The 13,799-nt window shown below is 46.6% G+C and overlaps 5 protein-coding genes across 5 annotated transcripts; 2 read left to right on the top strand and 3 right to left on the bottom strand.

Annotated features, from left to right (window-relative positions):
- Positions 1-559: 559 nt before the first annotated feature.
- Positions 560-1,710, top strand: AO090005000307 (class I SAM-dependent methyltransferase; the record flags this gene model as incomplete). The annotated part of the gene is made up of 4 exons (XM_023234165.1): positions 560-598; positions 656-666; positions 719-1,039; positions 1,062-1,710. 4 exons carry the CDS (start codon positions 560-562, stop codon positions 1,708-1,710), a joined length of 1,020 nt encoding a protein of 339 aa, XP_023088901.1.
- Positions 1,711-2,211: 501 nt separating this feature from the next.
- On the bottom strand, positions 2,212-3,572 carry AO090005000308 (uncharacterized protein; the record flags this gene model as incomplete). The annotated part of the gene is made up of 5 exons (XM_001817337.3): positions 2,212-2,626; positions 2,704-2,934; positions 2,990-3,226; positions 3,284-3,413; positions 3,470-3,572. 5 exons carry the CDS (start codon positions 3,570-3,572, stop codon positions 2,212-2,214), a joined length of 1,116 nt encoding a protein of 371 aa, XP_001817389.3.
- Positions 3,573-5,968: 2,396 nt separating this feature from the next.
- On the top strand, positions 5,969-7,742 carry AO090005000309 (uncharacterized protein; the record flags this gene model as incomplete). The annotated part of the gene is made up of 3 exons (XM_023234164.1): positions 5,969-6,068; positions 6,190-7,587; positions 7,693-7,742. The coding sequence occupies 3 exons, from the start codon at positions 5,969-5,971 to the stop codon at positions 7,740-7,742; spliced, it is 1,548 nt and encodes a 515-aa protein (XP_023088902.1).
- Positions 7,743-8,129: 387 nt separating this feature from the next.
- AO090005000310 (uncharacterized protein) lies at positions 8,130-8,718 on the bottom strand (the record flags this gene model as incomplete). The annotated part of the gene is made up of 2 exons (XM_023234163.1): positions 8,130-8,440; positions 8,478-8,718. The coding sequence occupies 2 exons, from the start codon at positions 8,716-8,718 to the stop codon at positions 8,130-8,132; spliced, it is 552 nt and encodes a 183-aa protein (XP_023088903.1).
- Positions 8,719-10,595: 1,877 nt separating this feature from the next.
- AO090005000311 (uncharacterized protein) lies at positions 10,596-12,592 on the bottom strand (the record flags this gene model as incomplete). The annotated part of the gene is made up of 4 exons (XM_023234162.1): positions 10,596-11,747; positions 11,800-12,004; positions 12,064-12,452; positions 12,530-12,592. 4 exons carry the CDS (start codon positions 12,590-12,592, stop codon positions 10,596-10,598), a joined length of 1,809 nt encoding a protein of 602 aa, XP_023088904.1.
- Between the last annotated feature and the right edge of the window lie 1,207 nt (positions 12,593-13,799).

Below are 13,799 nucleotides of genomic sequence, written 5' to 3'. Positions count from 1 at the left end.
GTAATGTGCGCACGCTGTAGCATGAGTTGGCAAAGCAGGACGCCAGGGGTATGGCTTAGGCCCGTAGCTAGGGCTCGGGGAATCAGTAGGGTTACCCACTAATAATTCAACTCCGCACCATTGCATGACTACTCATTCCTCCATCTTCCTGTCACAGCTTGCTGCTGTAAATCTAGGTAACTTTATCACATTTATTTATGGCTCTGATAATGCCCGAACAAGACCAGCCATCGCGTTCTCTACAGCCCTACGCCAATACAGCCGGTGAGATACCGATTGATGTAAGATGAAGGAACTATCTCTATAATATCAAGTCTAATGCAACAGTCTAGGAGGAGCTTAGTATCTATAATGAGACCCTCCAATCGGATACCACTTCTCTGGCATCGTCGTACTGAACTACGAATACGAGAACGGTCGGCGATATCACAAATATGGTCAGGTATTGTTATATCGAACAATATGATCAGCCTCAAACTAACCATAACAAAAGGCACAATACATGTATTTTAGAAATATCATACGCTGGGATATTTCCATCACTGATTTACCATACAGCATGCCGAACGATGAAGCAGAGCAGGATCGCCTTGACTTGGTATGTCTCAAACTATTCCAACGATAGCGAGTTTATCAATGACTAACAATGATACAGGTGCATCATATGTAAGTCACTGAAAATATGTCGAAGGAGACAAAGAGATTAATTATTGCCGAGGTTTTCTGTGATGCTCAACGGAGAGCTATTTCTCGCACCTGTCGAGAATCCTCAAACAATTTTGGATTTGGGAACAGGCACAGGTATCTGGGCGATAGATGTTGCTGAGTATATATTTCCTTTTAAGAAATTTCCATGCAAAAGAATACAATTAACGTTATGCAGCCAATTTCCCTCGGCTAAGGTTATAGGAAACGATCTGAGCCCTATCCAACCTTCTTGGGTACCCCCAAACGTCGAATTTGTTGTCGATGATTTCGAAGATGTATGGATGCACGATCGGAACTATTTCGATTATGTTCATGCTCGCACAATTTCAGGGTCCGTATACGATAAATCCCAGTTTTGAGCATCTAGACCACAATATACTGATAACCAGGGTCAGTTGTGTCCAAGACTGGGGACGTCTAATGAAGCAGGCCTATGACCATCTGAAACCAAGCGGATACTTTGAATGTGCCGAGTTTGTCATAGATGCTTTCAGCGACGATGGAACATTCAAGCAAGATTCACCTTATCGAGAGTATATCAACAACCTCAACAAAGCAGGTGAAATCACGGGAAGACCAATGAATGTCGCCACGTCCTTGAAGACTTGGATGAAGAATGCCGGTTTCGAGAATGTAACTGAAGTGGTCTACGTGATTCCATATGGACCATGGCCTAAGGATCCTAAGCTTAAGGAGATTGGCAGATGGCAGTATGTGCAGGCCCCAGAGGGCGTGGAGGCTTACGGTCTTCGTCTATACACGCAGGTGTTGGGATGGCCGGAGTCCGAGGCCAAATTGCACCAGGCTCTTGTTAAGCAGCAACTCCGCGATAAGTCTTTGCATATCTATGGGAAGCTGTGCGTCGTCCGACAATTCTCCTTAACTATTCCATTACAGGTGATTTTATTGCTGACTGTTGCGCAAGATATGTGGTCTATGGTAGGAAGCGTGGAACGGAATGAGAGGAAAAAGAGTGGTGCGCGCTGTCTGGAATCCATGTGATGTTGATTTTGACTTGAGATACGTAGAAATCAATATGAGTAATATTTACTCAATCTGATTCACGAAAGAAAATAGTAAACAAAAGCCCACCTTAAGGTGAAATATGGGAAAGACGTTATAATATGGCAGAGTTAATCCTAGAACGAACGTACGCAGAGCAACTGCGACTAGAAAGGTAGGAATGTATCACTATTTGGGCCAAAAGTGTTCCAGCTCGTTCTAGCAATAAAGGAAGTGCTAAAATACTACTACTTTCCAGCAACCTCATTTTTCGGCAGTTGAGCCCTTTCTAGAAGTTACCTTGCTCTGGGTTTAAATTCTCATCCTGGAACCCGCCCTCAAAACTAGAGATGCCTAGGGTACAAGATTTTGAACCCAGACCCGACCGGCAACTCATTCTAATTATTCCTAAGCATGATCTTTTTATTCTACTTTGGTTCCATAGTTAAAAGCATGTTCATTCCATAATAACATGTGTTGAACGCAACACGACAATCCGGTCTAGCGACGGAACAAATTCCTGTTCAAGGTGCTAGCGCACCGACGAATGCGAGGCTCCTGTTCCTTGATATACTGCTCTGTTCTTTCGATAAACCCATCAATCTGCGTAAGACTATCCATCTCAGCAAGCTCTTCATTCTCCTTCTCCATAGCATCCTCTGGCCAATCCTCAATTTCGCGGCCAACATTCAGTCGGATATACTTAAGCCGTCTGGACTCCGGGGCGTACGCGTCGATCAGCGTGCGGAAGAGAATGTTAGCCAGCTCTGTGTTTGTGATTGCACTGCCCAGACCAGTGATGGCACCTTTTACGCTCTCGCCGAAGACTTGGTTCTTGGGGATACCGGTGCCGATGCTTAGAATACAGTCGATGGGACGACCGGCACCGAAGACGCTCAGGACTTCGTTCCATAGCCTAGAAAGAAGGGTCGGTGAATACTCGATATAGGAGACGTATTCTTATGGTGAAGGGGGAAGGGAGCTTGGACTCACCATCCAACAGGGTTGTTAGCACCCAGAGCAGCATCGATCAACTTGTGCTTTACCCCCTTGTCGGTGGAGACCTCCATGGGCGGGAAGTAAGTAGGAGCAGCAGATGTTGCTCGAGAAGCCTCCCACGCCTTTACATTGGGAAGAAGAGACTTCTGCTGTGTGTTGAAGTAAGAACGCAGGTGGACAGGTCCTTTGCTGTTGGCGGCGTCTTGACGAACGGCAAGGACAAAGCTATGGCAATTATCAGCATGGGGCCTTTCTCTGCAATAGCGTGAGAGGCTCTTACGCTTTGCACTGGCCGTGCTCATTCAGGAGAGGTGCTTCAGAGTCACCCAATCTCTCATTTATCAACTCCTTAATAACCGCTTCAATATTATCGGCACCGAATCTGCAACCCTTCCAGACAAGGCGTGTGTTCTTCCTCAGAGAAGAAACATTGAAGATTTTCTTCATGAACTGGTTGTATGCCTCGATACACTCATCAACAGTCATCTCCAGTCGGCCCAACATAATGGCGCACAGGCTACAGTCAACGCGTTTAGTATAGAGTATTGCTTGTAGCTGGGATACGCGATCTTACCCTCCGGTGCTGGTACCAGCAATCATGTCAAACACTTCACAAGGCTTTCGGGGTTTGCCCTCTGGACTGAGACGCTGCATCACCTCACGCAGGATGCATAGGGAGGAGAGACCCCGAACACCTCCTCCGTCTAATACGTATCAGTATAAGATTCAGAAGATTGTTTCTGTGAAGAACGGACCTTACCCAAAGACAGAATGCGCAATGGTCTCTCGGTATCAGCATCGAAACCATCAGCGCGCATGGGGGGAACAGATAGATCGTACTCTGTCGGCAATTTCTCATTCATCTCTTGTAGTGTATCTTGCAAGAGACTAAACTCGCCAAATTGAGGGGGCAATCGTGTGACTATATCCAGTCAGTAATATGTTCGATTTCTGCAAGCAAATACATACCTGGTTTATCGCCGATTTCTACGACCAGGTATCCCTTCTGGACAAATATCCACCAACCAGGGAAACGAGCACAGATACGAACCCCAAGGAAATTGCCAGGCTAGTCATACACCATCAGCAAAGTCCTACCAGGCAAGGATATAAACATACTTGGAGCGAACGTTATAAATTATGCTCGGTATTAAAAGCCTCACTCTCATTCTAGATAGTTAGATGTGAGAATGTGGAAACAGCATAGTAATATCAAGCCAAATGTTTGATGAAATACTGACCCATGGGTATTCCGACGTTGCCATTGGGTTAAAATGACTCTTCCAAATATACTCCACATTGTCTCTGATAAGCGGGTTTTTCGTATGAGCATTGCCCAGAAGAACAAGCTCAAACCAAGTCCAGGTACCAGCGTCTACGTCGCTCACATATCCCTGGTCCATAGACTTTGCAAAGAGTTGGATGGTTTTGAGGCGGTCGATAAATGAGTCTGTCAGTGCCTGCGCATATTAGCATAATATAGTGAGGTTTCGACAAGTGGAGAGCTATACCGGTAGCTTGAACCAGACCTTGGCTTGGATGTACCCATTATCGTTGCCTTTATCGTTGCCTTCAACTCACAGCTTGACATGTCTGGCAGGATGGGGAAGATCTTGATGGATCACCACGATCATCATGAAAGTCAACTAATCATATCATCCAAGTGGAGCTCGCGGTTTTCAGCTGTTTGCGAAAACATCCTCAGCTGGAATACAAATGGACACCCCTCCTTCAGTTTAGCTCCGGTAGTTCAGTCGATCGTCACTGTGGAGAACAACACATCCATATGGCACCGTCCCTTTCGCCGCCGATATGCAGGTTGCGTGTTCAGTCCTCCACTGTAGGGGACGTGCGCTTGGAAAGCAGCACTGTTTTGCTGGCCCAAGTCATAGTATTGACAGTTGATCCGATGACAGACACTAGTGTACCAATTGTTGGGATATGGAGAAAATTTCCGATCTCACGTCACTTGGATTGACTCTGTCAGATATCTCCACGGCTGCTTACCCCATGGTCTATTTCTTTTTCTCGGTTCTTTGGACTTTTAAATAGGCTTTTTTTTGAACTGTCCCAAGAATAGAATTTGGAATTCTCTAGTAAGGTCAAGGTATATACCTCAAGAGCCAAATCAAAGTTTTCTCAGTAGTGAATGAAAGGTAAGACCGTAAGAATATACCGTAATGAACCTAAGCTGCTTAGCATTTTAGTATTACTCCTAGTTTTACATTAGCCATCTTATCTTTGAAAAAATGAAAAGAAAGAGGTGGTGTATATAGAGTGATTACTTCTTTCTATAAAGTACGGCTTCCCGCTGGACCCGACCCGAACCCGCCCCGAACAGCAGATTTCCGGAGACGGACTCTGGATTTTGAACTCGAAGCCGAAGCCGACCCGCGAACCACTACATTCAGGATATATAATATGATATCTTGCCATGTAAGATCAAATTATACACAACCTCGCACCTGGTCTATGTGGAAGATGCGGAGAGGCCCGTCTGTGCCTTGTTCAAGGATAGTAGGTCCTTGTCTGTGAGCTATTCCTCTTACCCAGAAGATTCATCAGCCGTGCTGATCTCATCCTCCACAAGATCGACATGGGGGCCAAAAGCTGCGGAGAGTCTGCGCCAAAGGAACTTCTTCCGGTATCCTCTTGTCCATCATTGCGAAGCAGGGCTGTCTGCATCAAACTTAGTGCCTCTCCTATTCCGTTGCAAGGCGAACTTGACGCTGCTTCTTCCGACCCCGCTGTTGCCCCGCGTCAAAATACTGCGTCCACATTATGCCGCAGGACCAGAGGACTGAACGGGTACCACGAGGGAAATATGCGCGCTTAATCTGTCACGGATGCAGGTCAAGAAAGATCAAATGCGTTCTACCGGATCTCGGGAATATGGGCCCTTTGGGCATTCCCCAGCCACCGGAGACATCTTGCGAACGGTGTCGCAATCTCAACCTAGAATGTATTATTGAGCGGACCACTTTGGGGCGCCCACCTGCGAAAAGCAGCTATCGTAAACCTCCACAAACCAAACGATCGGCACCTCTTGAGAAGATAGAAGGGAAAGAAGATGAAGTCGCAAATGCGCTCTCAGATCTGGAGATAAAGGAATTTTTATTCTCGGAAGCTGCTAGTGGAGAAGAACAAATCCCCTCGCAGGGTGGCGGCAATCCTCAATCACCGCAACGACCGGGCAAAAGGGCCATTTTCCGATCTATGACCGAAGCGAATGCTTTTATGTCTTCTGTCTTAGGCAAAGATGCCGCGTTTGGATGCAAAATCACCCACGCCACGTCGCGCTGGAGTCAACCTCTTTCGGATCTCATCAGCAACGACATGGCCATCTTACTGGACAATTAGTGAGTGCACTGATAAACTTGCATTCTTTTCCTTACTAAATCTGGTTAAGTTTAGTCTGGCATCGATTATTTCTTCCAAAAACACCAACTCTGGTGAATCTGAGAAACCGATTAATCTCAGAGGAAGCCTCTTCTACTAACCCTGCCACGAACCTTCTTTTTGCCCTTCTTTGCTTAACATCTTTCGACATTGCTGAACCTTTTGCTCAGCAATATCCACATTTAAAACAGAGCCTTCAACTGGCCGTTTCGTCGTACGGACAGGAGTTCATCTTTTCCCCTCCCACGCATCCAAATTCCGTTGCTGTCTGTCTCTTCCTAGCCGAATTCAGACCCACTCTATTAGCCACCTCACAGTTTGTCGCACACAAGGCAGTCAGCCCTGAGGTGTACGTCAATCTTGCCTATAGAATTGCAGAAAGACTCAATACTCTACCAACACGAGATGCCTCATTTTTTGATGAACTCATGAACCCGCAGAGTCTAGAATTCGAGCGGTGCTTTAACGATTCCGTCCAGGAACTGAAGATCCTTTCTCTCGATTTTGGCCTTGATGGCTTCTTGTCAAAGACCCTACCTCTCATGCGGGCCATATTTGGAGATATGCAGCCTCATGTCGATGCTTATCAACATGTGTTGCGATACCGCGAGTGCTCACTAACAGTGATTTTTCACATTCAATGGAACATGTCATTTTATGTTCTGCTCGAGGGGTTGATTCATGCCAAGCAATGCTGGAGTAGCCCAGAGAGTTTGTTCCTTGTCGTGGAAGAGGTGGAAAGAAAGTGCCAGGAGCAAATCAAGATCTCTAATTCATTACTATTGAATGCGACTGGTCAGGGAAGACGGGAGGATCTATCAACAGCCCGTTCTTTGCTAGAGATGAAATTTCACTGGGTGTTTGCTGGAATATGTGGTCTAGGCCTACTCTATACCTCAGTACTGAGAACAAGGCTTATCGAAGGAAAAAATGACGGGGACCCGGATATCCAATCTAACGAATCCCTCCAAATCGTCGACCAAGTCGCCGGAAGCGTGAATAGCCCTCCCGATGCTCCAGGCCAGTATCTATCGGGATTTCTCAAACGATTTGGAGAAGTCTATCCGCAGCAACTCGTGCGCGTGCTTGAGTCGTTCCTCGAGTGTGCCGAAGTGCAAATTGACGGCATTGCATTCAATGCCCCACTTCAACAGGTAGTCTATGGGATCGTTTTTGTGTGCAAGAACCTGGTCGAAAACAACTTCGTGCAAGTACGGGTTTTCGGACGTCTAGCTCGCAATCACGAGAAGCAGCTGGCGCTGTTTCCTAAGTGTGCGAGATGTATTCGTCAGATGGCAGTCGAGCCGTGGAAATCGACAAAATCTGCTTTTGCGACTGGCTGCGTCTATGCTGCGAGTAGCAAGATTATATATGGGTTACACAATATCCTGGAACGACTGAGGACAGAGCTGGCAAAGGGGACAAAGTCTAATGAAGCATTGGACTTTTTCAATATACCTCCTGATCTTTCTTCGATCGGTGTGGATCTCGATATGCCCTTCTGGGATGCATGGGACTTATGGCCCCATGTTAGCTCGTTCAGTCCATCGGATACTTCAATGGATCTATTTGATTGGGGCCCAGGCTTGAACTATGATGGTGACTTTGGGCCAATGAATATTTCTGGGATGTGAAGAGACATGGTTTTGAATATTCTATTATGAGACACGGTGTGGCATGACTAGAGTTTGAGAGATTGGTACATGACTGTTGGAGAGATGCCACAGGCACTGTGAAGGATAGCAGATAACCTGGGTTTTATAAAGCTTGTAAACCTGACTCTCTACTCACAAAGTGACAGCAAATCGATCTCCTTAACCGGGATCGAGAAGATAATGGGTGAAAGCATGAAGAGTTCTCGCGTTATTTCAGATACTACTTAGTAACTACACAAATGTTATCGTTCGCTCCCTCAAAACAAATGATGAAATTCATATAGCTAAAATTAAAACCAGTCAATGTACATAATGCACCAATATAGCCTATACCAGGCAACCCCCAGAGAACATGGATGTAAGTTCTCAAGCCCCCTCACCACTCTCATGCCGCGTTTCATACCTCGCCATCTCCCGCTCCTTCGCATGAGCCTTCTGCAAAGCCCGCGCACTATGAATCATAACATAAGCCGCCTTGACATCCCGCAATAGCTCCAACGGATTTAGATAGACAGCCCAGGCACGCAATCCCCAGCGACCACCTTGATAGCGTTTCTGGAAGCCGCTCATCAAGATCTCCCCGTCATCATCGGACTCGACGGTCTGGTATACTTGGGGTCGGAGGGTACGCCGCGAGTTTGAGATCTCGTAGGGCTTTGCGCTGTAGGCGTAGAGGACTAAGAAAGAGAGTGGCACCATTTGCACGCAGATTACCATTGTTGGGAGACCCATTATTGCGTCTATGTAGGTCATTGAGGTGGAGTGTGTTTTGAGAACGTTTGTTGATGTAAGGATGAGGAAAAGGATCTTGGTTTCTGGTAAGTGTTCTCTCTCTCCACGGGGGCTTCTTGGGGTAGGTATTTACCTTCTCCAGGAGAACTAACCCGACGACCAGCTTGAATGCCATCAGCTTAAGTAGTGGCCTGTGTTTAGTCATGTATCCCTTCATGTTCATGTAGAATTGGAGGATGGCGTTGATGGCCACTGATGTCGATATCGAGGTGATTGCTTGGAGCTAGTGGGTTTATTAGCTACCATTCGAGGATGCAAATTGGTAAGATGGTATAGTACATACCCAAACATGAGCGAAATGAGGCGCTGTACTCTCGAGGCAGTAAACATGTAATGACTGGGTGACCACTTGGGAGACAGCAGTAATCCAGGTGACGACTGGATATTGAAGGACGGAGTACCAAGTCAACTAAGATCAGACGATCGGTCAGTCATGGTTTCATTTCCTTCTCTGGAACCGAAGGACTTACACTCAAGAACGCAAGACCATTCCTTTTCTTCTTCGGCTGCCACTGTCTCTTTATCTCAAGCGAAGAGAAGAACTCCACTTTACTCTTATCATTCGGAGCCATGAAATCGCAGAGTAGCATGAGGAAGGCGTATAGAGCAACACCCTGAAGCACCTCTGTGAACCCTTGTAGGTAGATATAGGAGTTTGAGAAACAGATTGAGATGAAGGATAGGATTTGGTAGGAGGGGATGAGGTTGCAAATTCGCATTATCCTATTAGCATTTCTGTTAGCATCACAGAAACCTCTTCACGTTGTCGGGGGTCTTTACTTGAGTTGTTCGTTAGGGTTGCTCATATGCATCGCATGTCGCCCCATCAGGCCGAAGATTAAAATCAATACTATCGCCGTGCAAATGCCGGATATAATCATGTTAAATTGGTAGAATGTGAGATTCCCCACGAAAGGGCCGATGTCATCCGTTCACCGGTCAGCAATTCCATTTAATTTGCAAAACATGTAACAATCACTCACATTGGTCCAAGTGGTCAGGTATAGGACAACCAAAGCTGCCAGCGGCGGCTTCTCTTGGGCTTAGGAAGGCCATATTGTATATTATCCAACGCTAAACCGACGACGTTGAGGGAACTGAATAACTTATTCAAAAGAAAATGTAATGCAAGGAACGACTGCGAAGTCACCCACCTTATATCTACGAGCACAATTCATTCTCCACTATTCAAAAGCCAAGCTCAGCCCTGACACCACACGTTGCTTAGCCCTCTGCAAAGCTGGCAACGCTAAACCGTGGTTGGTATGCAGATCGTCGTGCAATGACTCCGCCACGCGCAAATAAGCCTTCTAGAGTCAGCATATTTAATTTGCGCGAATTTGCGCGGTCGGTCTAGGGGGCAAAAGGGCTGCTGCAATTAATTGCGCGATTGATAATTTGCGCGCAATTTGAGGCTGGAATCGTTTCGCTAGACATAAGCCCCAAAACAGAATCGCTACCAATCTTCGACGTACTGGAGAGCTGAATAAGGGAAACAAAAAGCATGGCCCTTGTTAAGAGGCTCAACGCAGGAGGGATGGGGATTGTCTGATCTCTTGCCCAACGGTGTACTGCTGCAGATTCTAGGAGTAGAAGTTAACTAATATTACCGCATTGTCGAGCATTATTTTCGATATAATGGAAGATATCGGTATCGTAACCAGGCTTTCTTTAGGATAATAAGGTGTATTCAGAATAACTAGATGGTACTACGAAAACATCTAGAATTTTCAGATAGTTTAAGCATTTAGACTCTCACTCATCCACTACTACTGTATACCAAAATCATTGATGTAGATGATAGATTTATACTGCAAAACCGTCGCGAGATGAGATCATAAAAGGTGAGAAACCTCGCAAATCTAGCTAATTACGAAGACTAATTTGATTTCTCATACAAATTCTCATAATGCCCCAGACGTGAGAATTCCACCACCTTCTAGATCGTAAATGATAGTACAATGATGTCGTCGAGGACAGCCATCAATGAAAGATACCCGAAAAAACACAACCAGCCATAAGCAACATCGAACCTGAGAGCTACAGAGCATTATTAGTCTGGCACAGAGGTCCGTAAAGTGTCGGGCCAGTGATCTCCTCCCAACCCTCATAGCCAACGCAACGGTAGCACCAGAACACCTCATCGGGATCATATTTTTGCTTGACCGATTTCAACCAGTTATATTGATCTCCATAGAAGTCTTCTTTCCAGTCCGGGTCATACGGATCGGCTTCATTCAAATATGTGCCCAGGCCAGGAGCAGCTGCCTTCATCGCCTGAAGTTTCTTCGATGTGCCGTAGTCCCTGATCTGTCGCACTCCTTGCATCCCGCTGTCAGAAGGTGGCACGTCGAAGTTCTCTGCAAACATATATGTCTTCCGCCACGCGGGATGGATAGCCGTATGCGGCTTCGCCTTCAGGACTTCTCCACCACCGACGAGACAGAACTCCAGCAAGGATGCCACGGCCTGAACCTTAGAGACGCTCTGAGGGAAGATTGCATGGAACATGGCGGTGAGGTTCTTTTGGTTGTTGACCAAGGACTCCTTATCGAAAAACCGCGACACCATGACAGGACTGGGATTGTTTAATGCTGGTGACTCGTGAATTCCGCTGTCGAAGTAATTCTGGAACGTATCATACTGCTCAAATGTCGAAGTTACAGAGAGTTGGGTTCCGTTGAGCGGTCGAAGGAATTCAACGACCTGTTCATTTATGAGTCTTTTGGCGTCTTCAACCTGGAAAGACGATTTGGATGAAGAGGAATTTCTTGAAAGCATCTTTACGAAATTGTGACTGTAGGCAGATTTCGTTCCAAGCACTCGATTGAGCTGTCCGTTTCCAGAGAAACCTGCATCCGAGAGGATGGGGTACTTAGAGAGAACTGCCACAGAGGCATCGATTAGAGCGGACATGTTAGTGCTCGGTGCCGTGATAGTCAACGAATGCTTCAGAATGGGACGTGTAGGGTATACTTTCAGGGTGGCCGACACTACAACGCCAAAGGTGCCACCACCACCGCCACGGAGGGCAGTGAAGAGGTCTACGTGCTCGCAAGCACTAGCAGTGACAACTTCACCCGACGCGAGCACAACCTTGAATTCGAGAACCTGATCTGCTGCCAGTCCGAAGTCATGGCTAGCGGGGCCGTGACCACCTCCTTGAAGGTAGCCTCCGACAGCACCGACAGTCTGAAGGTTGCAATTAGCAACGTAAGTGTATTCAATGGAGTTGGAGATTTACCTTGGAAGAACCACCAACAGCAATGTGGTCATGTTTGGCCGCGAAGGTGTATACTTCGTCCCAGATATATCCGGCTCCCACGACAATTGCGCTTCCGGTCCAGTTCAACTGGCATGAACCGTTGGACGGCTCATACCTCTCTTGAAACTGGAGCTCCGGCTTAATATGCTTCATCCAGATCGACAGACTGCCGTATCCCTGGGATCTATCATGTCGGACTTGTTAGTACCTATCCGCCAAGTCAAAATGAAAAGGATCACTTACCGTGCCCTAACATCATGACCGGTGTTCTTAAGGACTAGTCGGACATTGTTTTCCTTGGAAAATTTGATGCCAGCTGCTACGTCGGCCGGCTCGGTTGCGTTGACACTGTAGACGGATGCGCTACCTAGATCACACACTGGGCTTCCAGCTATGGAGTCATTGATCGGGGCGCAGGTGTCAATAACGGGGTATGTGAATCCAATTGGAGATGCTTCCCGGAAGAAGGCATCCCGGTAGATTTTGCTGATCCTCTGGCAGTGGGTGGAATTCTTGCCAAGGCCATCATAACACGATTTGGCGAGAGGTTCGTTGGCGATTAAATGTCCGTGAACGGTACTGTTGAGACCATTCCACTTGGAAGCTGACGGCCAGCAGTCATCGGTTGGGGTCTGTATGAATTTGACAAGTTAGTTTGGCCTCTGTTATGCACGGTTAGACCATACAAGTAGAGGTGACCTTAACATACACATCTGCATTTAGCCGAAACGCACGGCGCTCCAAGAAGGAGCAAAAGACTCGTAAAATGCATCTTGCTTGAGGACTGGATAGATACAGACTCGATCAACAGTGCTCTCACTTTCTTATATAGATTTTGATTCCAGTCCTCATACGACTCGCTCCCAAGTTCGGGTTAAAATTATGGGTCTCCAAGGACGTGGTTCTATATTTCCGCACTCGAGCACTCAGCCTCTATGGCCCAACTAATTCGAGGTCAGCCTCGTGGTCAGGAAAATTTCCGCACAAATTCCCGCGGGCCAAGAAAAGCGTCATAGGCCATACCTCAAAGAGCTCTTTGCCAATCCATAACCGAACAACATTAGCTTGCGCCATCGCGTGGAAGGTGTAGATCAAAAGACTCGCCACCCACCTGTTATTACCGTCTACAGCACCTAAGACTTACGTGATTGATAGCTGAGCGCGATTACGCGCAAATTCCATTTCTTATGAAGGTGCCTCCTAAAAAGGATAAACTATTGCGAGGAATTCGCGCATAATCCCGGTCAGCCCAATCTAGTGCTGGATTATAACATGCCTAACAACGAACGGTACTTCCCTTACAGGGTAGTTCTTGTAGGTATATCCAGGGAATCCTGGCACTTGTCGTAACATGTTTAAGAAAGCCCAGGAGGGTATGAGACCGACTCATCGTAATCAGCTAGCTACATCTAGGACGATTACATGTTTGCACACCAAAATCATTCATTGCCGATTGGTTGGCCTCCCATGGAAACTGGTCTCTCAAGTCCAAGTGAAGTATGACATTGAACTAAATACATCAATCAACTTCACAACCGCGCAAAACGAATAAACCTAACAAGATCTGCAAGAAGCGATATTGGGAACTGCAAGAGGCTTCTGTTTCCCAATCACTCGATGTGTAGTTCTCCGAGTTTGTCACCGGTCAATATTAGCTTGCATCGTGACGAACCCGAGGGGACAAACCATGAAATGGGCAAATACAGCTTTTCCATGGGCCTGCTGTATAACCTGGAAGGCCAACAACAGGAAGGCCCATGCTGCTGATAGCATTGTAGCAGAATGTTTTCTGGAATGAGAAGAGGATGACTTGGGAGATGGTTGGTATACAGCGTGGAACGTGTGGATATGGCTATCTTTATACCCTTTATCTGATAGACACGATCCTGCTTCTCCTCCTAACTGCTATCCTCCTTTAGAGGTATATCCGCTGCGTGGAGAGTATGCTACTAACGTATCCTTGCCTTCATTCCTTATAT

The sequence above is a fragment of the Aspergillus oryzae genome, chromosome 1, assembly GCF_000184455.2.
Source record: "Aspergillus oryzae RIB40 DNA, chromosome 1".
NCBI lineage: Eukaryota > Fungi > Ascomycota > Eurotiomycetes > Eurotiales > Aspergillaceae > Aspergillus > Aspergillus oryzae.
The sequence above is the reverse complement of the archived record's forward strand: the minus strand, read 5'-3'. Positions and strand labels throughout refer to the sequence as shown.